The 27168-nt window shown below is 52.6% G+C and overlaps 1 protein-coding gene across 7 annotated transcripts in view; it reads right to left on the bottom strand.

The window, feature by feature from the left end:
• Positions 1-653: 653 nt before the first annotated feature.
• Positions 654-27168, bottom strand: part of Nol4l (nucleolar protein 4 like) — a 122297-nt gene continuing 95782 nt past the window's right edge. For 4 of the 7 annotated variants that reach the window (XM_050151180.1, XM_050151181.1, XM_050151183.1 and 1 more), the window contains 6 exons: positions 13050-13327; positions 10521-10706; positions 10250-10441; positions 9939-10061; positions 9431-9632; positions 656-5612 (listed from right to left, as the gene is read on the bottom strand). In XM_050151180.1, coding sequence (XP_050007137.1) covers positions 5395-5612; positions 9431-9632; positions 9939-10061; positions 10250-10441; positions 10521-10706; positions 13050-13327 — 1199 coding nt within the window. In that variant the 3' untranslated portion in view covers positions 656-5394. The other 3 variants (XM_050151178.1, XM_050151179.1, XM_050151185.1) reach the window with 3 other exon arrangements.

Raw genomic sequence — 27168 nt, 5'->3', positions numbered from 1 at the left:
ACCTAAAGAAGCAAGAAAACGATCCAGTGTTTTCTGTACTCCAGCTGCTTCCCCTGGATTCCTGTGTTCTGAGGAGGAGCAGCCTCACTGGGGAGGTAAGTGTTTTCTGATGGCTGAGAAGCCACGAGGCCCTGCACGATCTTGTTCTTTAGGTACAGTCAAGGTCGTGGGGCTTTTGTGGTCCCTTGCTTTGGCAGGATGCAAACTTCCTTGGCATTACTGAGGATTTGCTGGCTGTTGGCACCCTTATCTGGCAAAGATGAGGTGAGGAGGCACATCTTATGCTATGCCATACCTAACCCTATCTGCACAGCTCAGGTATGTAGTCGGTGAGGGTTGCAGACTCCTTGCACTCAGCCATTAATGTGAGCATTTGGCTGCTTCACGGAATTTATGTTTTAGTAACTGGTAATGTAGCCAGGTGTGCTGGGCATACCTTTAATCATAGTCCTTGGGTGGCAGAGACAGGCAGATCTGAGATCTGAGTTCCAGGACAGCTAGGGCTATGTAGAGATTCTGTTTCAGAAATCAAAACACGAGACCAGCCTGGTCTACAGAGCTAGTTCCAGGACAGGGTCCAAAGCCACAGAGAAACCCTGTCTCAAAAAACAAAACAAAAACACACACACACACACACACACCAAAAAAAAAAAAAAAAATCAAAAGCCTGCTTATATCTGCACATACAGTTTAATAGTAAAAAATTTTGCTTTTAACTTTTGCATTCAAAATTTCCTTCAAACTTAGGATAGTCAACTTGTTCCTGTAGCGATTCCTAAAAGCTTAACCTAAAAATGACTAATAGGGTGGAAACTATGTAAGCAAATACTAGGGAAAGTGGCCTTTGTTTGCTTTCAAGGTAGGAATAGGGTTTTGCCTAGAATTGGATGTCAAGTTACTGGATGTTGAGGACTAGGAGTTTTCCAGGCTCCTTGGGGGTGGCTATGAACTCAGACTCAGTCAGTTGGCCTGGCACCTGCCTACCAGGAGAGAGCACAGGCCTTGCTGTCACACAGCTGTGTAGCCCTCTAGGGGGAACGAGGTGACTGTGAAACTTGGCTGCATGGCAAGAGACCTTCCACCAGTGCTTGGCACAGTGGAAAAGCACCATTCCCTCCTTTTCTAACAGGCTCGGTGCCATAATGGAAACCTATCGATGATGTATGTCTGTGAGCCCACTATAGCTAGGGAAAGGTGAACTCTATTGGAAGGGAGATGTCTCCAGACTAGATTCAGAAGGACCAAGAAAGGTTGACAGTGCTGCTGGAGGTGGGACACAGGCAAAGCTCAGCTTTGGGTTTGTTGTTCAGTGTTTATTAAGTAGATTCAGTCTGGTATATGATACACAGTTTCAAAAGGAAAAGGGTTCCACATACTTATGACATCAGTGCATTTAGCAGTAATACCATGGAGATAACCGCTCATTAACAGCTCATTGGTCTTCTGGTAAGTGAGGGGAAGAGGGCATCGGCCTGTGCTAGTCATTCCACAAACAAAACAGAATTTAGTAGCCGCATCACGTAGAAAGACACATCCTAAGAATTAAAGTATTAAGCCACATTTACTGGGAACTCTACAGAACACAAACACTTTATAGAGCATTGAGGAGGAGGTCCTCACCTGCTTAGAAGAGCCACATTAAGTTGCATAGGTGCATATCTGTAAAAATATAATTTAGCGGTGAAACCATTGATTAATAAAGTCACCTTTAAAAGTTGGTGCCATCCACTGCTTGCGGTAAGTGCCTTATGCTTACTGTCTGGAGCCCCTGACCCTCCCCAGGTGATGGGAACCCTGAAGAAGTGCTTGTACCATCTGCACTGAAAGTCACAGTCTCACCTGATATGGAATTTATGCTCTTCCAACATGCATCTCAGTTATGCCAGCAGATTGATGACTTTTTGTGTTGTCCCTAAATCCTGCCTGGCTTGCTCCCGAAGACCCATGAGTCCTCCTGACCTTCTTCTATTGCCTGCTGCCCAAAGAACTTCCTCCCAGAGCTGGGCAGTGAAGTCCTGCCTTGCTGTCTCCTCTGTGTGCTAGCCCATACCCAGCGGACAGAAGGCGCTATCTTGATTCCTCTCCTAAGTGAACACATGATAGAGGCACAGGGCGTCCACCAGGCAGAGTGTGTTGGCAAGTCTGAGTTCAAGGTGGTGTAGGGTTTTGTTTTTAGGTGGAAACGGGTACAAAGTGAGAGGTTTTGCTTTGTGGCTTTGCTAAGCAGATGAGCTAGTGAGGTGCATCTTCCTCCTCGAGCACGCGTCTTGCAGAACACACAGGGATGGGGCGTCTGTACATGTAAACAGTACACTTCCACTGAGTCCAAAATTAGGAGCAAAATACAAAGGTTCACATTGGTCTTAGGTAGATACAGGCAAGAGAGGATTGAGCTGTTGAGCTCAGAAACAACAAAACAAAGTTTCTAAAGCACCACTAAATTATATAAAAATCAGACCACGGACGGATTGAAACTGGTATTCTGGTGAAATACTTTACTATCTTGTAAAAAGTTTTACAAAAAATTACAAATTAAAAGTATCAACCCTCTGAGATCAAAGCAGCATTTTGAGAATGAACTGGTAGTTAATCCTATAACCACCTGTGGAGTCATATGTGGCCCTTAAGAATAGGGAAGAAGGACAGATGGGTTCCATCTGTTCCAAGTCCTCTTAAGACCCTCCTAGCCCTGCCTGCCCGCCCCTCCCCAACACCATCCTTGGGAATAAACTGTCCATTTGTTGAGTGGTGCGAGAAAAGGCCATGTACGCCATCACTGCTCTAGCAGGTCATCCACCACTTCTCTTGACACCTGCAGGATCTGCCCTGCACGGACTCTGGCACTGGTGTATCCTACACTGCATTTCCACTTTGTGCCCTAAACCTTCCATCAGCCTCAAGTGGCTGTAGGGCAGGGCTTTGGGGAGAGCTCCCCTGGGAAAAGGCAGGCCCAAGTCCAGGGGAAGGCTTGAAGCTGCATCTTTTAAAACAAAAGTAACAGAACAAGTCCCCTGACTGAACTAGGTAATAGAATCCTCTGTCCATATTAACTTGCTCCTGATATGGCTGTCCCTGAGGCTTTGGGGACAGCTTCTCTGGGAGGAAGTCCAGGTCAGTATGACAGCATCCACTGTCCTGCAGTCCCTCTGGAAGCCATCAGCACTGGCACTGGTTCTGCTTCTCTTGAAAACATGTAGAACTTATACCATACTCTGGGAGCAGGCTGCTGGTGGCTGCTCCAGACAGTAGCTATGGTGACTGATCAAGACTGCTTGCACTTAGGAAACACCACTTAAGATGTAGATCATGCTCGCTCTTACAGATGTGTCCCACGGGGGTGGAGGGAGGAGTCCCTGCCTAGTCTCTTCTCTCGTCTTCCAGAAATGCAAACCATTTGTGTCTAGCTGGGGTACTGCCTCTGGGAGCAGAAATGACACGGTAAGCAATTGATACCAGAAATTCTAGGGCGGCGATTGTCTCTGCCAATTTTTAACATTAATATTTTCACAAATTGCCGGGGTAACATTTTGCAAAAGATCTGATTACTTTGTAGTATTCACACACAAAAATAAATATTTACACAAATTCAAACATCCAGGAGTCTTACTGAGCAGGTGGGGAACCGGGCACATGGTCGGCCAGCTGTGGGGAGGCCCTGGGCACTGGAGCTTGTGCTGTACGAAGGGGGCTCAGGTGTCCTGGCCCAGTCCAGAGGCCTGGTGAGCGGGCACATGAAGGCAGAGGTGGTGTGGCTGGGTAGGCATTGGAGGCCATCTAAAAGACCACATTTAACCCCAGGGAGGACATGTGCAGGGTGAAGAGCCCTGCCTGGCAGCCCTGAATCTGAACAGGTAGGGAATCTGCGCTGCGCTGCCTGCCCACCTGTCTGGGAAGGGACACCTGCTCTGGGATCGAAGGTGGCTTTTTGTGGCTGTCCTAATGTCCACTCAGCCCTAGCTCCCCTGAGGCCTCCTTGCTCTGAGGGAGGAAAGGCAAAAGGGCTTCTGCCAGCTCTGGGCAGGGGCAGGCAGCAGAGTGCTGCTGTCATGGCTACGGAGTGTTGAGGGAGAGGCCCCCTGGCCTGCTGAGGTCTGGGTGAATCCCTGGTTTTAGCAGCACTGGTAGGTATTGCACAGAGCAAGAGGAAGTGCCTATCAGGAAGGAAGGAAACCAGGTCAGCTTTTTCTTGTCCCTTGTCACACTCCAGGGACTTGGGTTTCTTAGAGGACAGGCCTTTCCACAAGAAAGTCTGGTCCTAGGAGAACACAAGTACCTGCCCCCCACACTTGCACCAATTACTCCCTTTACTCCCACCATGAGGTGAGGGTGGAAGCACAGTCCACCCTGGGGCACACAGGTGCCTGACAGAGCTGGCCATGAAGAAGTGGCCCTTCTAGCAGGTTATCTGGGGCTGAGGACTGTGCTCATCAGACCTGGGTCCTTGACCAGCTCCCGGCACTCCATCCTTCCAAGATCTCTAAGAGCCAGGCAATGGCAAGCTGCTGGTTTGTAGGGCCAAGCCCCTCGGTCTGATGCAGATAGATACATTGTGTGGGAGTTGGGGAGACAGCCATTCAGAACACACTTGGAGCACATCCTGGAAAAGCCCACGCTGGAGTGTGAGGTAGAATACAGGTGACCGTGTGACTGGAACTCTGGAGGATGGGGAGGGTGCTTTTGTTTGCAGTGGGTGCGGGTGAGGTCCTCCTGTTTGGCAGTTCCTGGCAGTGTCCCTGTGGCAGCACTGGGATCTGCAACAAGATAGCCTAGTGGAGTGTGGTGGCCTTCCCAAGGGTGTGCTGGGCACTCGAAAAGCGAGCTGGTGCCTAACTCTGCTGGCCTCCAGCCCACGTCAGTGTAGTGATATGGAATGTTAGGTACAGGGATACATCCTTCTGATCAGACAGACACAGACTGGCAATCTGTACAAACACAAAAGAATCCATTTCAGAAAAATAAATTACTAAGGGGAGAGGAAGAAAGGGTCCACGTTTGCTCTTCTCAATAAATATGCAATTCTGCTCACCTAAGACTTCAAAGGTAATAATTGGGATGGGGGTTCTAACATCAGGGTCCATGAAGGTGAATTCTAAGTAGAGCTGCAGCCCCTGTGCCTTGTCAGGGGAGCCCAATCCTTCTAGAGCTGCCCCATTGGCCTCTTTCCAAGCAGGTCAGAGCACCCGTGTGGTGAAATTAAAAAAAAAAAAAAAAAAAAGGAAAAGGGAAAAAAAAAGTGTCCTTGTGCCCAAAGTCTCAGATGCTCGGACTGTGGCTAGAAACAGCTCTTTTGGATCCCACCTCTTTCAGAAAATGTACCAACTGGTGAGGCAGGAAGCTGGGTCCAAGCTGGGACAGCCTCCTTCCCTGGTGTCGTGCATTCTGGGGCCAGCGGGGTCAGTTCTGCTGTAAAATGAGGTTTTCCAGTTCATCCGCAGAACGCAGCAGGAAGGCTGCAGACTCTCGGTAGCCGGCAATGAGTTGCCGCACAGCACTGATCTCTGTGGGGCTGAGCTGAGCTGTGGGCATGGTCCTGTTGGTGCTGTTGCTGGGCGGGGTGGGTGTGGGAGGGGTGGGTGTAGAGGCCCCACCTTTCATGCTGAGGTCTGTGGGCCCTGTGGAGATGCAAAGATGGTTTTAGACTCCATAAATTTTAAAGGAAGTAGAAGTCCCTGCCTGTATCTGGGAAGGGTTCCCTGTGGCTGGGCATAGCATTAGATGGAGACCACCCTGGACTATTTCTCTGACAGCTGTAATCCCAGTATCTAGTATTTATGTGACAAGGATTCTAGGTTGAACCTCACTGGCAACCACATGGCAAATGTGTGGACAGTGGACCTGCCTGAGGAATGGGGTGGCATGCATCAGGCTCTGGCATAAGGCACAGCAGGGCTCCAACCTAGTTTCCTGCCTCTACCAATGCCTTTCACTATCTTTTGAGGACTCCCACCAGACACAATCCCAGCTCTGGTCCTCAGAAAAGAAAGAGGCAACCTGGAGACAAAGAAGCATGTATGCCTTTAACTCCTGACTCCTGCTTCTCCTCAGGTAGTGGTCAAGGTTGGAACAGCAATAATAGCCCCAGGAAGGAACTGTACTATAGGCACTGTGGTATGTTTGGGGGACAGCAAGGTGCATGTGCCATTTCTCCAAAAAAAAAGGACAGTTGAGAGGGGAGGCATGCAACACAGCACATGTTACAGTGCGGCCGTGAATAGCCCTCATCACAGCTTGGAGAGGCAGCACCTCTCCCCTTGAGGGTTTGTAGGTGCTTGTGGATGGAGAAGGGGCGAGGTCTGCTGAGCCTCAGCTCCTCTTCCTCTGAGATGTCTGTCCCAAGTGAGGAGGCTGATGCTGCTGGGGCTGAAGAAATAGAAACCACAGGACCCAAAGAGGATTTCTGGAGAAACTGTCTGTTGTCTGCCCTCTACTGGCCGACTGTGGCAGCAAAGGAGCTCAAGCTCTTAAAAGCTCTGGGTCAAGGGTACTACAAGCCACCTCTTTGCCTCTCCTTAACAGCTCCACGGGGTGGGCTGCAGCATTGGAATTCAGTAGGTATGTGCTCAAGTCTTTCTTTGCCCCCTCGCTCCTCCAGACTTTAAATTCCAAAGCAAAGCCAGGAGCCTCTGGGGAACAGGAGGTTACATGGAGCTTAGGAAAGCACAGGCAGAGCCCAGCATACAAGCTTTTCAGCCTGTGAGAGGACTAGCTGTGGTGCCCACCAGGACAGACTTCTCAGTGGGCCTGGAACTTTTGGGATAGATTCCCAGTAGTCATGGAAGTGTTAGGAGCTTGAGAAGCCTTGTAGATGTTTATCAAGAAGATAAGCAGAGAAGAGAGCTGGGATGACAGACCGCGTGCTTTGACGAGCACTGTCACCCTGGCAGCTCTTTTCCTGCCTGTTGCCCGGAGTCCCCTGCCTGCCCTCATCCTTCGTCTTGGAGGCTGTCTTACAAGATGCTCCTCTGGGCATCAGCATGTTTCCACTCCCTGTAGGTTTTGATGGCCAGGCTTGTTCATTGCTGAGTTTACACTGTAGAGATGGACAAAACCTTGTCTTGGAGACGTCTAGACTAGAAGGAACGTCTGGGGATAAATTTTGGAAAGAACTGTTGCTAAAAGGAAGGTGGTGCAGCCCCTCATTGGGAAAAGAAGTTGGCATCTGTGATTTGAACAGTTTGTAAAGTTATTTTTTGCCTCTAACCAGAGAATGTGGATGGTTTGCTAAAAAAATTTCCTTGGGGATGTGGTCATTGGTGAAATAGCTACTCTGGGTTCAATTTCTAGCACTACAAAAATAAATGGCCGAACAGTGGTGGCGCACACCTTTAATCCCAGCACTTGGAAGTGGCAGGCAGATCTCTGAGTTCAAGGCCAACCTGGTCTATAGAGTGAGTCCCTGGACAGCCAGGACTGTTACACAGAGAAACCCTGTCTCAAACAAACAAACAAACAAATTAATAAAAATATAAATGAGTAAATAACAATGCTCTTGGAACTGAGAAGGCAGAATAGTTAGGTCTGTTATAATCAAACACAGGAAGAAGGAGAAGGGCTGTGTGTTGTAGAAACAGAACCAATCAGGTGACTGGCTTCCATGTCGGTAGCCTCTGCTAGTTTCTCAACATCCCAAGTGCAGGACCCAAAGGGGGTGGGACAGGCTTGATTCCCTCTGGCTGTCTCTGGTCTAGGCAATCTCCAGGGTATCAGAGGCCACCACCTGCCACAGTCAGAGGTAGTCCCAGGTTTCTCCCCCCTCCCCAATTCCCAAATTTCAGCTCACTGTTCATGGCTGCTTAGAGAGCTCTCCCACCCCTCCCCATCCCTGTTTCCTATAGCCTGTATGATGTGGGACCATCCCTGTGCAGGCTCTGGTTACAGCCAGACTCTCGGGTTGCTGGTGGCCCCTATGGGGCTAGTGTGGGCACAAGCTGCCTAGCACCCCAGGCCCGAGGAGCAGGGTTTGATTCTAAGCTCATTCCTACCTCCAAGTGACAACATGAGCAAAGTGGGGAGGATGAGCCATTAGCACAGCTATTGTGGGGTCCAGCCTGCACCAAACAGGACAGAGGAGGGATGGCTCTGTGACACAGTCGCTCCTGCTTGTTTTCCCCAACCACGGGAGCCACCTGTGCTCACAGGTCAAGGCTGTTCCCGGCAAGGAGGAAAATGGTCAGCATGTTGTTCAGAGATCTCAGTTCTGACTGCTACTATTGTCTTTCAGGACCCACACCCTCTTGAGAGGCCAGGGAGCCACCACAGCTGCAGTCCCAAGACAGGCCATGCTGCATGTACTGGGTGAAGACTTAGCATGTACTGCCTGGGCATGACTGGTTTCCGGGTCATCCCTACCTCAATCCCCAAGAATTCTAACCTCCCTGATCCTGAAAACCACTTCAGAGACCCCAGCAATGGGGCTGGAAGGAGAGTGGCTCTGGGTCAGCCATTCTACCTGAGGTGCATGCCACTCTGGCCTGGCTCTAGGGATTTAGGCCAGACAGCCTCTTATTTTAGGTTAAGATGCATAAGAAGGGATGAGAGGCTAAGCCCAAGCAAGGATCTTCCAGACACCAGCACTTCCTTCCAGTTCTGGAGCACAGTAAGCATGAAGGTGTGGAGCAAGGGGGGGGGTGGGGGAGTGGAGATGGCTTGGGCTTTCTCCCACAGCTAGGAACCAGCTACTCAGGGACAGTCCTACCTAGACCCCGAGCTCCCCTGCCAGAAAGTGCCTTTTCTTCTACCTGCCCCCTTCAGTAGCAACATGTCTTCCAATTCCCTTCAGTCCTTGGTCCCTGAATAACATTGATGCATACTGCCTCTGCCTCCTGCCCTGTCCCTAGAAACATTCTCATCACTGGATTATAACAGGACGATGGAGGCCAAGTCTTCTGTGCCTAGGAACTCCCAACCCCAGCAGAGCCAGACCTCCCCTGACCACACTGTGCCTGCTGGCCAAGGGCTGAATGCCTCTTCCGCTCCCATATAAATCAATACCTAATGCTACAGGAGGGGTGTAGAAGGTATCTCTGTCTGTCTTCCTCCCACTGCCAGGTGTAGCACCTGTACCACAGACTCCTGGGAAGCACTTGCCGAGCTGCCCAGTTTAGGTATGGAGCAGAGGAACCCAATGTCTAACAATCACCAAGATGACTTAAATGGCGGCTCCGTGCATGGACGGGCTAAGTCTGGGTCAGATCCTGGCTCTGCGACCAACTCACAGGGAGGGGACTTTCAGGGAGTGAACCAGAGATGGGTACTTGCAGTGACTGGCGAAGGCAATGCCATTAGAGATGAGAAGGGAGTCAAGGTTTTCCTGACCTCATCTGAAGACTGGCTGCTAACGGGGAATCCGAGCCATCGCCCCTCTCCTCCCAAGGGCTACTGTGCAGACCACACTAGGCACTATCTGGAGAACAGGCCTGACCCTACTTACCGTTACTGTGATTTCCTGTCTGGAGGGAAGCAGAGGGCTGCAGGTTGCTGCTCAAGGACCCATAGCTACGGTAGCTGTAGTTGAGGCCACCATTGACGTACACAGGGTCCTGGGAGTAGGCAGAGGCTGGCAGTGAGTAGGTGGAATGGGTGATGGCTGTGGAGTCCCGAGAGTGTTGCTTATCCAAGGCTATGGGTTCGTCCTGCAAAAGAGGGAGGACAGTGCTGGGACAGCAAGCCTAGTCACCGTCCCTGACATGTGGAAGGCAGAGCACAGTCCTGTGGTTCCTGGGACCCAGTGATGTGACTTGAACTAGGGGATGCTGTTGGTTCTCTTTCCTTGGCATCTTACCCCAGGGATCTCGCCTGACTCCATCCTTTCTGCCCCCACAGTGCCATCAGTCTAGGACTATGTGACAGCTGCGCACCCAACTGCAGGTGAGTGTACAGTGCCCACTGGCCTCTGCCCCCTGGGTGAGACCCCGCAAGCAGCCAGCACGAGCACGTACTTGTGAGGACTGGTAGATCTCCAGGCGCATCCTTTTAGCTGCTTTTCTCGTCTCGCTCTCACAGGCAGCTGCTAGGATGTTTTCTGCCATGGCTGAGGTCAGGTGGGGAGGAGTGGGTCTGGTCTGCAGGCAGAAGGGACAGAGCTGGTGTTTGGGCTGGAACGGCCCTGGTCAGGGTCAGGGTATGGCAAAGCAGGTGTCTGGGCCTGTATTCCTCATTTGTGAAATAGGCCTACTGAGAAGTTAGGGTAAAGGGGTCTGGAGAACAATGATGGTGTCACAAGCCAGGGTGGCCAGGAGGAGACGCTCACCATCTCCATGCCATTCTTCTTCATGCGACGACAGGACTTGAGGTATGTGCGAATGCGCTTGCGGGCCCGCTCCTGGAACTCAGGGAACTGCCGGCTGCACGACTCAATGATGGCCTGGATCTTCTCCTTGGGCTGCTTGGAGATGGGCACCATGCGGTCCAGGTTCTCATCCACAAACAGCCGCACAAACATCTGGGGAGACACAGGCCATGGGAGGGGCTGGCCTCGCCTGAGACTCCTCCCTGTCTCACCAGCCCTGCCTGGTACTCACATTGAAGGCCTTGAGCCGCTCAGGGTCCATGCCCTCTGAGTCATTCATCTTGTCATTGTCCTCATGGTCATCATGGTCATCATCGTCATCATCTGCTGTGGGGGCCCGGCCCACTGTCAGGTCCTCAGGACAGCCACTGACCTCAGTCTTGATGGAATCATAGCTCCCAGAGCTGTAGGGGGGAGACTGAAACAGGGCAAGAGACAGGGACAAATCAGAAGGCTGCCTACTTGACCTCTCATGGTAAGCTTAGGGGACCAGGCTGGTGAGCTCATCCACCTGCCACTGGAGTCTTAGATGCAAGCTCCTCAGCAAGTTAACCCTGCCTCCCACTATGAATCAAGAGGACCAGCTCTGCCCACAGTGTCCCTGGGCTACTGCCAGGAGGCCTGGCTGCAACAGCACACAAGGGCCTTGCCTCTTGGAGGCCATGGGTAAAGTGTGGTGGCAGTGTCCACATCGGGACCTGCCATGTTGAGGGAAGGAGACAAGAAGCCAGCCTCTTCTGTGTGCCAGGCTCTGTTGGGGCTTCCAGGGCTCCTCCTGGATCCCCAAGGGACTGCAGCCTTGAGTTGACAAGGGAGCTGCCATCAGAGCAGCGAGTGTGCTGTCTATCGGGAGGAACAGATGGGCTGGGAAGGGGGGGGGCATGAAGCAGGGCGCAGTCCCTAGCTGGAAGGCCGGGCTGGTTTTGCCTATCTCCCAAGAGATTACTATAAGTCCCGGGAAAGCAGGTATTCGAGAGGAGCGGGAGGGCCTGCCTCGCACTGCCTCACCTTGAATGGGTTCAGTCAGATGATAGGGAAAGGTGGTCACACCCGGGAAGGGCACAAAGGATTCCCTTCTGTGTGCTAGGACCTATTTGGGCTTCTGGGTTGAAGCCTGCACTGACTGCCTGTTCCTCCTCAGACTATGGCTTCCGCTTTCTCCTGCTTCCCAGCTTTAGCTTGCCCCTTGTGCCCCAGCTCCACAGTACTCCACAGAGCCCTGGCTCAAGGCTGCTGTCGTTTGCATCTGTGGCATGTCCTGACCGGCACTAGTGTGGTGGCTAAGTTGGGCTCAGGAGGACACACAGTTGTAGTCAGGCACTGTGATGGTGGCCACAGCCTGGCCTACAAGGACCTGTTGCTCAACTCTGGTCCTCAGGCCCTTCTCGCTATGACATACCAAGCCTTACAGAGGCAGAACTCCAGCTGTCCAGAACAGAAGTGTGGAGTCAAAACACATGCAGGGCACAGGGCTGCATTCTGGTGCCATGGACATGTCAGATCGGCAAGTGATTCTTTAGCTGAACCTCTGCCAGGGCCAGAGCAAATAAGAAAGCTGTAGGAGCCCTTAGTGCCACCCTGTGCCATATGGCCCTGGGAGCAGTGGCTGCCGAGGCTCTGCCAAGCAAACCTGGCTTCCACCCTGAAACAGCTGCTCTCTCTGGTCCCTGGACCTACTTCTCCCTTGATCCCCATGGCTGTGCTACACATGTGGTACAAAACTCCATTCTGTCGCTTTAGATCATGTCTTGGGGCTTGTGTCCCACCCCTCTGCAAGAGACAGGCAAGGACAGAAGAGTTTGTTGGGAGTAGGCAGGTGTTCAGGGAGGCAGATTTGAAGAGGTGCTCCAGGAAAGCTGGCACCTGCTGTCAGGAAACCTTAATGACACACAACAATGTGTGGAATTACGGGCCATGGTTGGGGACCCACTCTGCCCACCTCTATACCCACATCAGCCTGGTCAAGAGAGGAGTTCCGCAGCCCTCATTCTGACAGCTTGCCCCTTTTTCTGCATCATCTGAAAAGTAGGGACAACAGACTGAAGATCCAGGAATGGGGTCTGTGCTGCCTTTTCAAAAGGTGTGGGTGTGGGTGCGTGTATGTGTGAGTGTACACGTGTAGTGGGGAGGAAATCACAACCACGATGCGTGTGCAAGTCAAAGGACAACTGGAGAGGGGTTCTCTCCCCCCCCATCTTTATGCAGGCTCAGAGGATCAAACTCGGGTCACCTTAACAACTGAACCTTTTCTAAGTGTTTTTTTTTTTTTTTTTTTTTCCTCCCTTGGAGGTGTCACTGTGTAGCTCAGACTGTCCTGGAACTCACTATGTAGAGCCCAGGTTTGCTTCAGACTGCAGCCCCCACCCCCCCTTTAAGCAATTCCGAGTGCTAGCATTACAGGCATGACTACTATGCTCAGCAATGTCTTGTACTTCCGTGCCACCTGTACCACTTGCTGCCATTCTTTACAGCAGACTGTCCCAGAAAGGAAGTAAGCCTCTGGGACAACAGGGACAGACATCACCTGCCATCTCTCCACCAAGGCAAGAGCTATCACTTCTCAGAGAAGTGAAACCTATATGGGACACATCTGCCATTTTAGTGTGTCTCGAGGAAACCATGGCAAAATGGCCACAGCTACTACCCTGCGTTGATGTCACACATGGGCTGGCTCAGTTCCCACTGCCCTACAGTATGTATGATGTATGACCTCACTCCAGCCTCCCAACAACCCAGAGGCACAGTCTGCAGCCCCACCCACCTCAGGAGTGCTCTTTACCCCATACTTGACACGGCTCCGCAGCCCGTCAGTGCCGCAGCCATCTGAGGGGTAGGACGGTGTGCCCAGCGCTGTGCCTGGTGGGAGCTTATCACACAAGTTGATCGGCTGATCCTCAGCAGTGGCAGTGAAGTCCATGGGGGCTGCAGTACCGTTGCCATTCATCTCAGGGAAGGCAGGATCACCCTGTGTGCTGCTCGAAGTGGATGGGTTCAGGGTAGAAGAGCCATTGCCGCTGCCGCTCTCAGAGGAGGAGTCGTCTGGAATGAGAGCCCTGGCCATGAGGCCCTGTCCCTGCATCCACCGTCTCCAGAGGCCCCACTGGGTGTGGTGGCCTCAGAGTACCTGTGCTGTTAGCCAGAACCTCTGCCATCTGCACTGAGCCTCAGGCTTCCCACCTGAGCTAAGGCGAGGTCAGGAAGTGGGACCACTAGGAGCTAAGTGGCCATGACCAGCATACGCAGGCTTCCCACCTGAGCTGAGGCGAGGTCAGGAAGTGGGACCACTAGGAGCTAAGTGGCCATGACCAGCATACGCAGAGCACAGAGGTTTCTCTTCACCTCCAAACCTACAGATGCCAGAGACAAGCTCAAGGGAAGCTCCACTTCAAGCAGCTCACCATTTTAGTCCTTAGACACTTCCAGGGTGGCAGGACTGGCTTCTCTGGCTGCTCAGAACTGCCTCCTCTCCCACCTTCATGTCCCTCTACACAGGTGCCCTTGAATTTCTCCTTCCTCTACCCAGGGAAGGAGACGGCTCTAATGCCCAGCTCCCTATTTACGGGTGCCTTTCTGTACAGTCTAGCCAGATTTGCAGCCTATGCACAGAACACCACCCTGCCTCTACCTGGCCAAGTGTCCTCAGACAGCACAATGCCAACTGGCAAGTCTGGGGGGCTGCACCTCCTGTTTCCAGGGGGTCTTTCTGCTTTCTTGAGGTGAGAGCCCCCTGCTGTGGAGAGTGCAGCATTGCAGGACCCAGAGGATGCTCCAAGGACATAGCCATTTTTAGATAAATTCCAGGTTTCTCTTCCCACAGGCCCCAACCTCCTGCTTCATTAGTTGGGACCACAGCAGCTACTCTAGACCTCCTGGGGTCACTGTCAGCTGAGCACTCATGTGGGTGCCAATGGTGCTTAGGTACCCTGGAGACTGCAGCTAAACCCAGCAAGGTGGAGTGGCAAAGGGAGCCCTGATCATATCCCGGGACCCTTTTCCCTAGGCCAGGGTCGCACTGGACCCCACCCCCACTGCTAGCAGATTATGAAGATTTAGTCCCTAGTGTTGAGCACTGGGCATGAGTGCCGCCTGAGCGTCCCCATGGTGACTGAGAGGCTCTAGTGCAGCAGCCAATCACTAGCCTCTCAGCTGCCTGAGGGCGGGGCCGGTCTGCCCATCAAGCAGTCAGGGCCCTGAGTAGAGGGGGATGGGGAAAGTGTGGTGCAGTGGCACCCCCTCAGCTGCTGCAGGTCATCTGGGCCAGGCTACACTGCTGCATCCTCCCTTTATCCTGTGAGCTTGATCCCAAGCCCCTGAACCTATCTCTGAGACCTCACAGCCTAAGTCCTCTGCCTTCGTAAATGGGCTGGGGTTTTCTCTGACAGTATCTCTAGCAACTAGTCTAGAAGGATGCACTGAAAAACAGATTACCTGAGAACCTACTGTGGGCTGGCCCCACCCCAAATGTAGGAGCAGTGATGACCACTGCCGGGTGCTGGCATGCCTGAGGACCAGCTACATCTTAAGGAAGTTTACCGGTAACTGCTGGGTGTCACCTACTCAGCAACTGTCAAGCCCACCCCTGCACCGCTGTCTGCTGTCCTCAGCGCCCTTTCAGAGCTCAGGCCTTCCCTTTGTCACCATCCATGCTCCAACCTCGTGACCTTGCAGACTGCCCTGCCAGCCCCCACCCTAACTCCTGGGTCTCCAGGCCTGGGTTAGGGCTTTGTGTGTGTGTCCTGGTCCTTTCAGCTGCGCCCTTTTCAGTGGGCTTTCATGGCCTGACTCTGCTCTCCTGTCTCAGGGTACCTGGGAAGGAGGTACTCACCAGTCCTAGGTGCCACCCATACAACCATGGTAGAACCTGGCACCGGAGAGGCTCAAGTAGCTGAGATCTGGGGAACAAAGCTGAATACCTACCCTGGCGCCTTTGTCTAGTCTTTGTCTACCCTACCTCAGGCCACTTGCTCTGGAGGGATGAGCTGCTCCTCATCAGGTACCATGCCAACAGTCACTGCATTCTCCACAGGCACCAGGCTTAAGGACTGCTGCATGGGCACAGAGGTAGACTCCCTTGTCTGCCTGCTTAGAGCAAGCAACCATGTATGTGGTTCTGGAGCTGCCCAGGACACACAGGGCAATCCTAGGGCTTCAGCCTAGGGTCAAAATCAGCTGTGATGAGAACACTGTCACCTGGCTACAGGCCCAGACTCATGCTGCCTGACTTGCTAGAAAAAAACAGGCACTAGCTCCAATGGGGGTACCCATCTTTCAGTTTTCAGAGGCCATCCCCATCTGGCAAGGAAAGTGGTTGGATAGATGTGGCCCTCAAGACACCAGAGCCTGCAAACTGCTGTGGCCATGGACTGGAAACTCATACTATTACGTAAATACCCAGAGTGACCAGTATATACCATTAGCACCTTGAAACGCCACTAGAAGTGAATAGGCAAAGTGTGACCTAGCCATAAAATAGAAGACTCAGCCTTAAAATGAAGACAGACGTGGGAGGGTAAACAGTGAGTCCATTAACTGCACAGGAAATGGGCTAATGCTTAGTGAACTCACAGCGTCTGTCTGGCGTGATGAAAAGTTTGGGAAATAAGGGTGCTGATAGTATTTTGAAATATTGAAGTATACAGCCCAGAGACCTTATATTTAGTTTAACACACACACGCGCTGCCGCCGCCACCACCACCACAACCCTCCAGACAAAAAAAGCTTTTGAGCAAGCCAATGGGCCCTTGCCCATGCTGCACCTTGGAGAAGCTATCAATCTGAGGGGGGAAACAATTACAAACGCCCACACTCTACAATCCCACAGCATATGGGTCCCACCTGGTGGGCTAGCTCTTTTTTTACACAGCCTGCTCCAGCGTCACCTAACAGGAGGCGCCTGTTTTCCAACTGGCCGGCGGCGAGTGTTAGCATAATACAAAGGAGCTAAGGACAGGGTGGATGTCCCCTATATGACCTTAATCTCAGCACTCGGGAGGCAGAGGCAGGCGGATCTCTGTGAGTTCGAGACCAGCCTGGTCTACAGAGCTAGTTCCAGGACAGGCTCCAAAGCCACAGAGAAACCCTGTCTCGAAAAACCAAAAAAAAAAAAAAAAAAAAAAAAAGAGGCCACCTCTACTTGTACCTCAATTTCTCTTTCAAACAGCTTTTGCATCAGTAAAACATAATTTATGTCGTTATCAACTCTCCCTGACATGAAACAGGGACTCAAAAACTTATTTCACCCCAAACCTTCTTACGTTATTCTCACCTGCTTCCTGCATCCGTGTCCCCAGACGGCAACAGGGGGCCCAACAGTATAGTATCAGAGGTGGGCACAAGGAGAAAGGGAGGGTAAAGGCCTGGGAGGAGTCGTCCTGCCTAGGACACTGGGAACCAAGAACCAGGAGAGTGTCTCACGGCCCACACCCTACACTGCCCTTCCTTCAGAGCTTCCTTGAGCATCACCTCCACGGGGAGCCTCTGAGTCTGCCTATCCCATCTCATCCTGGCACAAGCTCTGACTTCTGCAGAATTCATCCCAAGGAAGGTGGCCCTACAGATACCCTGTCCATCAGCCCCACCACTGTGGCCGCAGCCCCTTTTCCCTATTGAGCCACAGGGCCTCCTGCCATGCCTTCCACTTGCAGTTCAACCCAACTGTGGCTTGTACCCTCTGCTGCTTGCTACACTGTCCCTGGCTTTCCAGAGCTTGTCCTTCACTTCCTGTTCCTTTGTTTCCAGGGCTTTGCTTAAAGGTTTCTGTGTCAGGAAGCCCTCCCCTCCCAAGCCCCCACACTGACACGCTAACCTCTTTACCTATTTTTCACCACACTCAGCCGCCTTTGCCGTACTATTCGTTTATTGTGTCTGTAGCCTGTAGAGAGGTTGCCCCTGGGCCTTGGCAGAGTCCTAGTGCTAGGCCTGGATCACTTCTGCTTCCCTGTAAGCCACACCCCTTCTTCTGACAAGAATGGCTAGGTCTGCTAGGGTTCCTCGGGGTAAGCATGGACCAGTCAACATGACCCATCACAGCCACTGGTAAAAGTCATATGACCAAGTTGGACCCACCAAAGTCAGAGCTGAGCTTTTTCTACCTGTTAGGCAGTGCACACCCTGGGGAAGTTCAGAGATAGCTGACACAACCTTTCCAAAATCCGCCCATGCCTTAAACCAAAGGCAACCCTAGACTAGTTATGAGAGTAACAACTTCCTTATTGTCAAAACTAGCTGGAGGCCACTTTGCCTGAGTAACTTAGGGTAGGCAGGGGCCAGGCCTGGGGGCTGGACTTTCTGCTTCCCACTTATCCTAACACTGCTAATACTGACCCAGGGATGCCACAGCCTCACCTCCTAACCCATAGGGTTCAGGGGCAGGGGGTAGAGACCCAGCAGCTGGGATCTGGCCCATGGCAAATTCTTCCTCACTCTCCAAGAGGCACCCAACCCCAATGCCTGGATGGCATATGGTGGGTTGGGCCGGTGCTGTCGGCTGGCCTCACTTCAGCCTGACCTTGGGCACAACCACCTCCTGGGCTCTTCTTATCTGCAATTCAGGGAGTTGCCGCTGACGCCCTCTTGGGCTCCAGTGTTTTATGACTCCATGAAATAACCAGCTGGCCCCACAGCACTGAAGGCCCTAGTGCCCTGGCCCTTTTGAGGCTGTGTCCTCTCCTGGGACCTACTCAGACCTGAAGCTGGAACTAGAAACACAAGGGGTTCAGGTGACCCTCTTGTCCCCACCTGGTCCTCATCTTGCAGTTGTGCCGAGTCCCCTCTAGGACATGCACCTACCTGAATCCAGAACAACTCTGGCAGGGCATAGCTGCCCAACCTGTGACTTCGTGAACAGACTAGAGAGGTACCCTGGGAGCAGCAGGAATGTATCCCTTCTGTCCATTTCCACAAAAATGGTAAAGGGTGACCCCCGAGGCTGGGAGGACCAGAGCCCACCACCTGTGCCCGGAGAGCCCTAGGGCAGGGGAGGCCTGCCATGCCCGTCTACTGTAACGGGGTGATGTGCTGCTATTCAAATGGGAGATCACTGATGAATGGGGGAAATTGTTCCTCCTTCTGTCCTGGCTCCAGAAGGAGACAAAAACTCCTTTTACCTCAGCAAACAATGCCCTTATGTGGGCGCCAGCGCCCTGCAGCCTGCACAGGCCCAGCTCTGTGCAAGCCGCCAATCACCACTCTGGGCTCTGGGGCCACAGCCAGCGGTACCCTTCCCCAGTGGGCAACCCACACCAGCCCCCAAGCCAGGCTAGAGAGGTGGCAAGGCCACAAGAACCTACAAGTTGGGCACACAGGCAAGCTGCCTGCTTTAGCAGAGGTGCAGGGCTGAAGGCAGCATGGGCCCCTTGGTGAGGCTCTGGTCAAAGCCGCAGCCAGGCAGGGGCAAGGAGGGGTATCAATAATTCACATACAAAAGCTGGGAACCAGGAAGGAGGGGGGGAAGGTGAAGTGCTACAGTTAGCAGCTGCCCCCACCCCCAGCTGTATATGCCAAGCAGGAGTCATTGAAGGTCTGGAAGGAAGCTCTGGGCTGCAGGCTGGCACGCTGACTCCTCTGAATTAGGGGCACACACCTTGCTAGGGCTCTCCACCTCATCCCTCACTCCCGCCTGCTTTGACAAAGGCCAGTGGCCTGGGTAGTGTTTACATAATGCATAGTTCCAAGGAGCATCAAGCTCCTGGCGCCCATCTGTGCTCTCTGAAGGCAGGCAGAGGGACTGGGGTCAAATGGGGGCCAAGGGATCCAACTGTCCTAGGTGATAAGCCACACTGGGCATGTGACCAGCCACATGAGGCCCATATTCTCCACTTGGTTTTCAGGCTCTGCCGCCACCCAGCTTCTCTCTTGGGCTCCCTGGCTCTCTCCCTGTGGTTAAGCAGTCTGATAAGTCGAGGCTTAGGGGTCAGAATACCATGCCCACCCCTCATGGGCTCCACTCTTTCTCCTTTTTAGGACAGGCTCTCACAAATCCCAAGCTGTCCTTTAGTAGCTCTACAGCTGAGGATGACCTTGAATTTCCCATCCTCTTGCCTCTACCTCCCAAGTGATTATAGATGTGCGCCACCAGGCCCAGCTGCTGCAGCGCTGGGGAAGGAACCCAGGGCTTTAGGAATGCCAAGCAAGCACTTCCCAGCTGAGCTACAGCACTGACCCACTCAGGTTTCCTGACACTCAGATCCATAGCATCTGCCTCCACAGTGCACTGACATTTTTACATCTCTGGCTCGTTCCTCAGGCACCAACGCCGAGGCTCACCATCATATTTTTAAAACGCGAGACAGAGTTGAAACTGAAGCCATGGTCTGTTTGGGGTTTGGTGGTAGCTTTTTGTACAAGGCTAGGAATGGAAACCAGGTCCTCATGTATGCTAGCCAAACACATTAATTTTAACAAAAATTAATGTATTGTAAAGTCAATTGCAATGATACAATCCTGTAATCCCACTACCATATGAGGCTGAGGCAGGAGAATCAGCTTTTACTACACATAAGAAGTTCAAGTCTAACCAGGATTACAGAACCAGACCCTGTTTCCAAAAGAGGAATCTGAGTTTCTTTTCCCTAATATAGCCAACATATCTCAATAGGTAATCGGTAACACATTTCTGTTTTCATGCTAAGACCACCAAGCCAAGTGTGTTTTCCTGAGCGCCACACACCTCTGCACCAACCCTTTCTGAATGTTCAGCGGCTACTAGTAAAGGAAGTCTCTCACACAGCGCAGGTCTGTGGGGCCCCAGGAGAAGTTCCAAGCTGCAGATGGGGTATTAGAGAGCAGGGGAGCGAAGCACCGAAACCACGTTTGTTGTGAGAATGGACACCAAGTACACACCAGATCTGAGTGTCAGGCTCTGTGCGTACAAATGCCCTTTTACAGGACACAGCTCAGAGAAGCCTCAGAGGCTCCCAGGGTGAGCAGCAGCGCCCAGATGGCTTCACAAAGAATGCCTCAGCCCACCCCCACCCTGGATTCCCCCAACACACACTGGTAAATGACTCCCAGAGGATATACTCCCAGTGTGGAACCCTTGGCTTGTCCTCCCGGGCCCTCCACTTGCTCGGCTTGCTGCAGGCCAAGCACAAACAATGAGAAATAAATACCAATTCCAAGTGCAAAGCTCTAAGCTAGACTCCCCACTGCCTGCTAGCACCAACCCCCACAAATCATGTGTTCTGAGAGTAAGCAGCACCACTTCAGGCTACCATGTGTGAGTGATTCATGGGGCAGGGCTCTGCCTGGGAGCTTGTATGTGGAGTTGGCAGGCCCCTAGTAACCCTTCCTGTCCTCCCGGAAGCTGGTCTAGGGCTGGTGCATCCCAGTCCTTAGGTCAAGGTGATGATGACAATGTGGCCCAGCTTCCTGGTTCCTGGGAATGCCACCCCCAGACAACTCAGGCCAGGGTGGTACCTGCCAGTATGGTCTTATCCAGCCCCTGTGTGTATGGCACAACAGGGCCACCCTAGCAGAGGAAGGGCTCTGAGTACTGCTGGATAAGGCAAGGCTGCTGATAGCAGGGCTAGCATCTGCCAGATGGGCCCAAGGCCAGGGCTAATCTTCCAGGTCAGGGAGGAAGAAAGGGGGCAGGATCTCCCTCCCCTTTGTTTAGTAGGTAACCTTCATCCTGTTGGGTCCCAAAACTTGTCCTGCCTTAGTGTCCTTACCATGAATCCTGGGGCCCCAGTAACCTAGGCAAGGTCAGGGCACCATAAAGCCCTGCCTGATCCTCTGATAAAGGAACCCCTTGGAGCTGTTTCTAGCTCCTCTTGTCTTTGCAGGCCAGGTCTAGCCCAGCCTAGCACTACTGCCCTGTCTACAGAGCAGCTTGAGGGATACTTTCTATGACCCAGGATTACCACATGTCCCAGAAGAGCTGAAATCCTGGAGTAGGGTAAGAGAGAGTCTAAGGGAGACTGTGGGCAGATGTTTGGTGCCTTGAATCAAAACAAACAGCTCTTGCTTTACAGGGCGAGAAGAGGGCCCAGGCCTGGCTTCCAGTCTCACAAGATACGACCCGAGACAAACAGGGTCTGAGTGTTAAACAGGACGAAGACCCACAAGTGTGGGGAAGAGAGGCTCCATTTAAAAGTCCACCGTCAAACAAAAAAAATAAAAAATAAAAAATAAATAAAAAAATAAAAGTCCACCGTCGGTAGCAGGGCTATAGACTGGGTGTAAATGGTGTCTATCAAGCACAAGGTCCTAGGTGCAATCTCCAATATTGCTGAATTTTTTTAAAAGTAAAGACAGGGCTGGAGAGATGGTTCAGAGAGCTCTGGTTGCTCTTCAGAGGAGCTGGGTTCAATTCCCAGCACCCACAAAGTGGCTCATGACCATCTGTTCCTCTAGTTCCAGGGGATCCGACACCTTCTTCTGAATTCCATGGGCACCAGGCTCACAAGTGGTACACACACACACACACACACACACACACACAATACCCATACACATAAAATAATAAAAATAATTTAAAAGAGAAAATGCAAAGGTAAGAGCCCAGTGAGGAGTTGGGCGTGATGGAGCTGGCCTATAATCCCAGCGCTCAGGAAGTCCGGAGAAGGACTCAGGGTTCAAGGCCTGCCTGAACTGCATAATGAGACCCCTATATCAAACAAAGGCCCTTTAGGGTCATCCCAGGAGGCTGTAGTAGGTACCACTCCTTCCTCCATGGGGCAGTATCCAGCCATGAGGACTGCATCCACAGTGACTCAGCTGTAGGGGTCAGGAGCTCCAAGCCTGTGCTAAGGGCTGTTCTGTGTGAAGGCTGGCCATGGCAGAGGGAAGACCAGAGGTGGCACAGGCCTGGCCCCAACACTCATTCACCCCTTTCTCTGCTAGTCGTGTGACCACTCACCTAAGTTCTCACCTGCTAGGAACACGTCACCCAGCTTCTTCCCCTCAGCCACCTGCAAGCCTGGGAGTGGGAGGTAGGCAGAGGCTGCATACAGGGAGCAGAGGAAGCCCTCCCTGAGTGAATGAAATCCTGAGGGCATGTGTGCTGTTGACATGGGGCGCAGTCATGTCAAGGACTCCAAAGTCTCAGACCAGTGAGAAAACAGCAAAGCCTTCTCCAGGCTAGGTTCAGGGAAGTGGAAACCTTCCTCCAGGTTTGAGTGTGAATGTTGACAGTATGTGCAGAAAATGTCCACCACAGCTCGCCCCTCCCCCGCCCCGCGGTGTTTACAGCCTGAAGACTGCCCCCCCCCCCAGACTGCTCCTACCAAAATTAGCTAGCCCTACCTCCTTGATCAAGCTGAATACCACGAACCCTGCCTCCATGTTCAGCTGTATGCAGTAACCCCGCCTCTCTGTTCAACTCATATGTATTATAAACGTGCTGTGCTTCCAGGGTGCTGCAGTTTCTCTATCTCAGAGCTCAAACTACCCAATTCCAGCTGTCTGCTGTCCATCTGTCTTTTCTTCATCCCCTTGCTTCCCCCATTCACATCCAAGTCCCTAGAGCCATCCAAAGATGTAGCAGCTGTCAATCAACAGGCAGGGTCTTCATACACCTGTGGGTGGGAATGGGTCAGGAACTTGGGATGGTAAGGGAAGCTGTGAGAGCTCAGACCCAGCGGCCATCAGGGCCTTGGTCCAGCTGTTTAGCTAGCTTTTAAGACAGGCTCTTTGCTATGAAGCTTAAGTTGGCCTCAAACCCGCTATGTTATCTAGCCTCACCACCACTTCACCATCCATCCTCCTGTCTCAGCTTCAATGTTAGGGTTACAGGAGTGCATCACCATGACCAGCTCTGGCTTGCCTTCTCAAGTACCAAGCAAGATTCTAAGGGTTAAGGACATCACTCTCCATGCAAGAAGATGGCTGTAGGCAGAGGCTCATGGTGCCTGAGGAGGCCAAGAAAGCAGGACTGGGCCAAGTGAGTCTGGAGAAGAGCTCAGATAATCTGGGAGAGGTAGAGGGCCTTTTATTGCTCACCGACCCCCATCCCTACCCACAACTTTCTAGGCCTAACGGTGTCAGCGGACCAAGAACCTCACTTCCAGCCTGGCCTGTGATCCTTCCCAATGTCCACACACCATCCAGTCCTCAACAGCCCAGTAAGGTGGGCACAGGATTATTATTGTTTTGTTTGTTTGTTTTTCAAGACAGGGTTTCTTTGTATATCTTTGGTATATGTTCTGAAACTAGCTCTTGTATACCAAGCTGGCCTCGAAACCACAGAGATCCGCCTGCCTCTGCCTCCTGAGTGCTAGGATTAAAGGCACCGCCACCGCCCCGCCTTAAATAATTCATCTTTTTGCGTGCTTTGGTGTAAAGATTTCAGATACCCTGGAACTGGAGTCACAGACAGTTGGGAGCTGCCATGTGAGTACTGCGAATTGAACCCGGGTCCTCTGGAAGAGCAGCCGGTGCTCTTAACAGACGAGCCATCTCTCCAGCCCAGGTGCGGGATTATTATTCAACCACTAAAGAGGGGGAATGACTTGCTCATGATCACACAAGCAGGAAGGAGCTGAGGCAGGGTCTGGACCTGTATCCAATGAGAGAGCTAGCGCCTGAGTCTTTCCCCACACCACTCAGAGCCCATGGAGAAGAAGTTGGGAGAGGAGACCTGGAGACCTGGGAGGGGCAGTACTGAGACATGGGTCTGGCTGGGAGAGGAGGGACAGAGTCAGGGCCACTAGACCTCACTGGCTCACAAGGGGCTGCTCGAATGCCCAGTTGGCATTTCTAGGTGGCAGAAGGCCCTACTCAAGGCAGCAGGAACCAGAAGGTCCGAAGCCTTGGTCTTCTGAAAGCTTCTAAGGGCACACCGAGATCAGTGGTCACAGCAGATGATCACACTAGACAGGTGCTGAGCCTGGCACAGGGTAAGCAACTAGCTTAGAACATACTGGGAGCCGGGCACTGGTGGCGGATGCCTTTAATCCCAGTACTCAGGAGGCAAAAGGAGGCAGATCTCCGTGAGTTCAAAGCCAGCCTGGTCTACAGAGCTACTTCCAGGACAGGCTCCAAAGCTACACAGAGAAACCCTGTCTCAAAAAACAAAAACAACAGACTGTGGGGAAGAAAGACCAATAGCAGAGGGCAGGATCTGCCTACAGGAAGCCAGGTCCAGGAAAGTCCTCAGGCCCACAGAGGCGGCCCTATAGCTGCCTAAGCTGCAGTCTGGCTGAGGCTGCTCTGACTTGCCTTTCTTGACCGTGGCTTGGGATCACAGGAAGCTCCTGGGCATTTAGGGCCCCAGGACTCCAAAACCAAACTGCTTCCTCTGACAGGCTGCTGCCCGGTGCCTCCTCTAGGAGCCCTTCCCTGGCTCCCATCAGTCCATGGCCACACAATAGTTATTGAGCATCTATCTATACAAGCCAGGGGCTGGGACAAAGCCTAGGACAAATGACTCTAGCTGGTTGCTTCCTGTGGTCTGGACAAGCCATTTCCATGTCAGAAACCGAAGGAACTCAGTGCACAGGGCTGGCTGGGGCCGGGGGAACAGTAGACTTGGGTTCACAGGGTAGACTGGACCATTTCTACATCAGCAGAACCAATGACAGGAAAGAGGGAAAGCCATCATGTAAGGAGCAACATAGCACAGTATGATCCTCCCAGCAAAGAAGAGTGAAGGGTAAGCGGGGAGAGGAGCCTGAGGAAAGGCCCCCAATTCCGGCAGCATTTCTTTCTTTCTTCCTGTGCTCCCACCCCCAATTCTCTGTAATGCACAAGCTAGGAAAGTGAGGGGAACGCTAAGATCTATTTGTATAGTCATAGCTGCTGCTCTCAGGAAGGTGACAGCGCAGCAGGGTCCCCAACTTCCCTGTGCTTGGTGCTCTCCTGCCAAGGCCAAGCTTTGGAGACTTGGGAGGGGCTGACAACCTTGTTAGTCACTTGACCAGACTACTGAAAACCCCTCTCAGACTCTGCCCAGCTTAGTGCTGGGCACCAGGAGGCTACACTGCCCTGCAGGAAGTAGGAGTCCCAACCTAATGGAGGCAAGCACCCATGTCCAGCAGGTCCCCAAGAACAGGCTGCAGGGGGGCCTCGTCTGGGAAGGGAGGGGCTCCGGTGCTCTGCATAATTCCCGCCAGGCAACCCCAGCCTGTGCTGCAGAAGGGCGGAAGCAGGACCCTCCACTGTCCCCTGGCGTGAGTTTCCTGTCTGCCGGTGGAGGTGGGGATGAGTAACGTCCGTTCCCTGCCCCCATGCATCCCTTCTGAAGGCCAGGCCTCAAGTTTTCCATTCAGGAAGGGGCACAGTGAGGGGCCTAGTAGAGTCATGGCAGGGGAATAGGAGGAGCGGCAAACAGGGTTAGGACCCTGGCCCGCATGACTGCCTTTCAGGAGACCTGCTGGCTTCTCCCCTGGGAATGCGCACACACATCTCCATCCACTCATTCACTCACCGATGCTTCCCCAGCACTGCCTTGTGCTGGGTCCTGTCTTTATCCCTGGGGTGCTTGCTAACAGTATGGGGAGGAGATTCGGATGGGTCATGATAGGATGATGGGGTTTTTCAGCTCCAAGGCAATACCAGACCTTAAGGGCTCTGCAAAACGTCTCAATGGTTGTCTGTCTTTGGCAACTCCTAGACCAGAAGCTTTCCCAAGCTTTCAGAACACACAGAGCCCTGACAGACCCGAGAGAGAGAGCTCAAAGCCAAGAGCTAAGCACGGGTAGGAGGAAGCCTGCGCCTCTCTTAGTGTGTGAGGACTCTTGCACTTTGACAAAGGCCTGTCAAAGTGGAGGGAGGCGGGAACCTCTCCTGGAGCCCTCCCATGTGAGATAGGAGAAGACTGATGTCCTCAAACAGGCCTCAACCAGGCTTGCTACCACCACCCAACAAAAGGACCTCAGCAAAGGAGGTGGGAAAACTACCAGAGGGGAACCTGGGGGGAAAGGGCTGGGGGATAGGACTGGGCCAGGGGCAGGCTCGGAGACATGTCCAGTGGTGAAAGCCAGCATGCTTTCCACTCTCTAGGTTCAACTGTCCCTACCAAGGCCCAGTTTTGTTACAATTTAAAGAGAGAAGGAGGAAGTAGTGGCCCAGGTCTGTGACCCCAACCCTCAGGGCTGAGGGAACTAGTTTGAAGCCAGTCTGGGCCATAAAGCAAGACCCTGTCTCAAAATCAAACACAAAAATAATTTAAAGGGCAAATTCCCTAGAGGTATAACCTGTACAAACTGCCTGGCTTCTTGCCATCACTCTGGCTTGTATTACGGGTAGATAGGGGTGATGTGCCCAGCAGCCCTGCAGTCCTGGCATACTGGGGTGCGGTCTCAGGAACAAAGAAGCCAACTTGTCCCTAACAAGGAGGGGGGCCTCTATTTCCCTGGCTGCCATGCTCAAGGGCAGTCTCTATAAATGTCAGCTCGCCTTTTCATTTGGGCCACAAACATTCAGCAGGCCCCTGTAATGGGCCAGGCATGCAGCTGGAGGAGCACAGGGCAGAGGCCAGCATTAACACAGACTACAGGGTACCTTATAGAACTAGGGGGAGGGACAGTCAGAGACCTCTCCATCCAGTGCACTCCAGAGAACTAAGAGCCAGCTGTGGTTATAGGGGAGTTTGGGGATAGACACACAAGCAGAGTTATGGCTGAGTTTGTCCGCACCCCTTAGTCCTTCAGCAACAATAAGAGACACGGGCTCACTCATGGGGGCCAGATTTCAGCTTGCATCTACACTGACCACGCATTCTGAGACACGGCTGCAAGGCTGGACCAGGATTTCAAGCTGTGATCATGACCAAGTGAAACCCTGTGGGAAATCCTGGGACCTTGGTCACCAGGAGGCCCCAGGGACGCGAGAGGCACCAGAGACCGGACCAGATGTCTGGGTTTTCTTATTGCATATATACCCTCTGCCCTGGATCTAGGCTGGTCTCCGGCTAACAAATCAGTCTGCAGCTTCCAGAA

The sequence above is a fragment of the Alexandromys fortis genome, unplaced genomic scaffold (genome assembly GCF_014885135.2).
Source record: "Alexandromys fortis isolate MF-2015 unplaced genomic scaffold, M_Fortis_MF-2015_v1.1 scaffold_27, whole genome shotgun sequence".
In the NCBI taxonomy this organism is placed as follows: domain Eukaryota; kingdom Metazoa; phylum Chordata; class Mammalia; order Rodentia; family Cricetidae; genus Alexandromys; species Alexandromys fortis.
The sequence above is the reverse complement of the archived record's forward strand: the minus strand, read 5'-3'. Positions and strand labels throughout refer to the sequence as shown.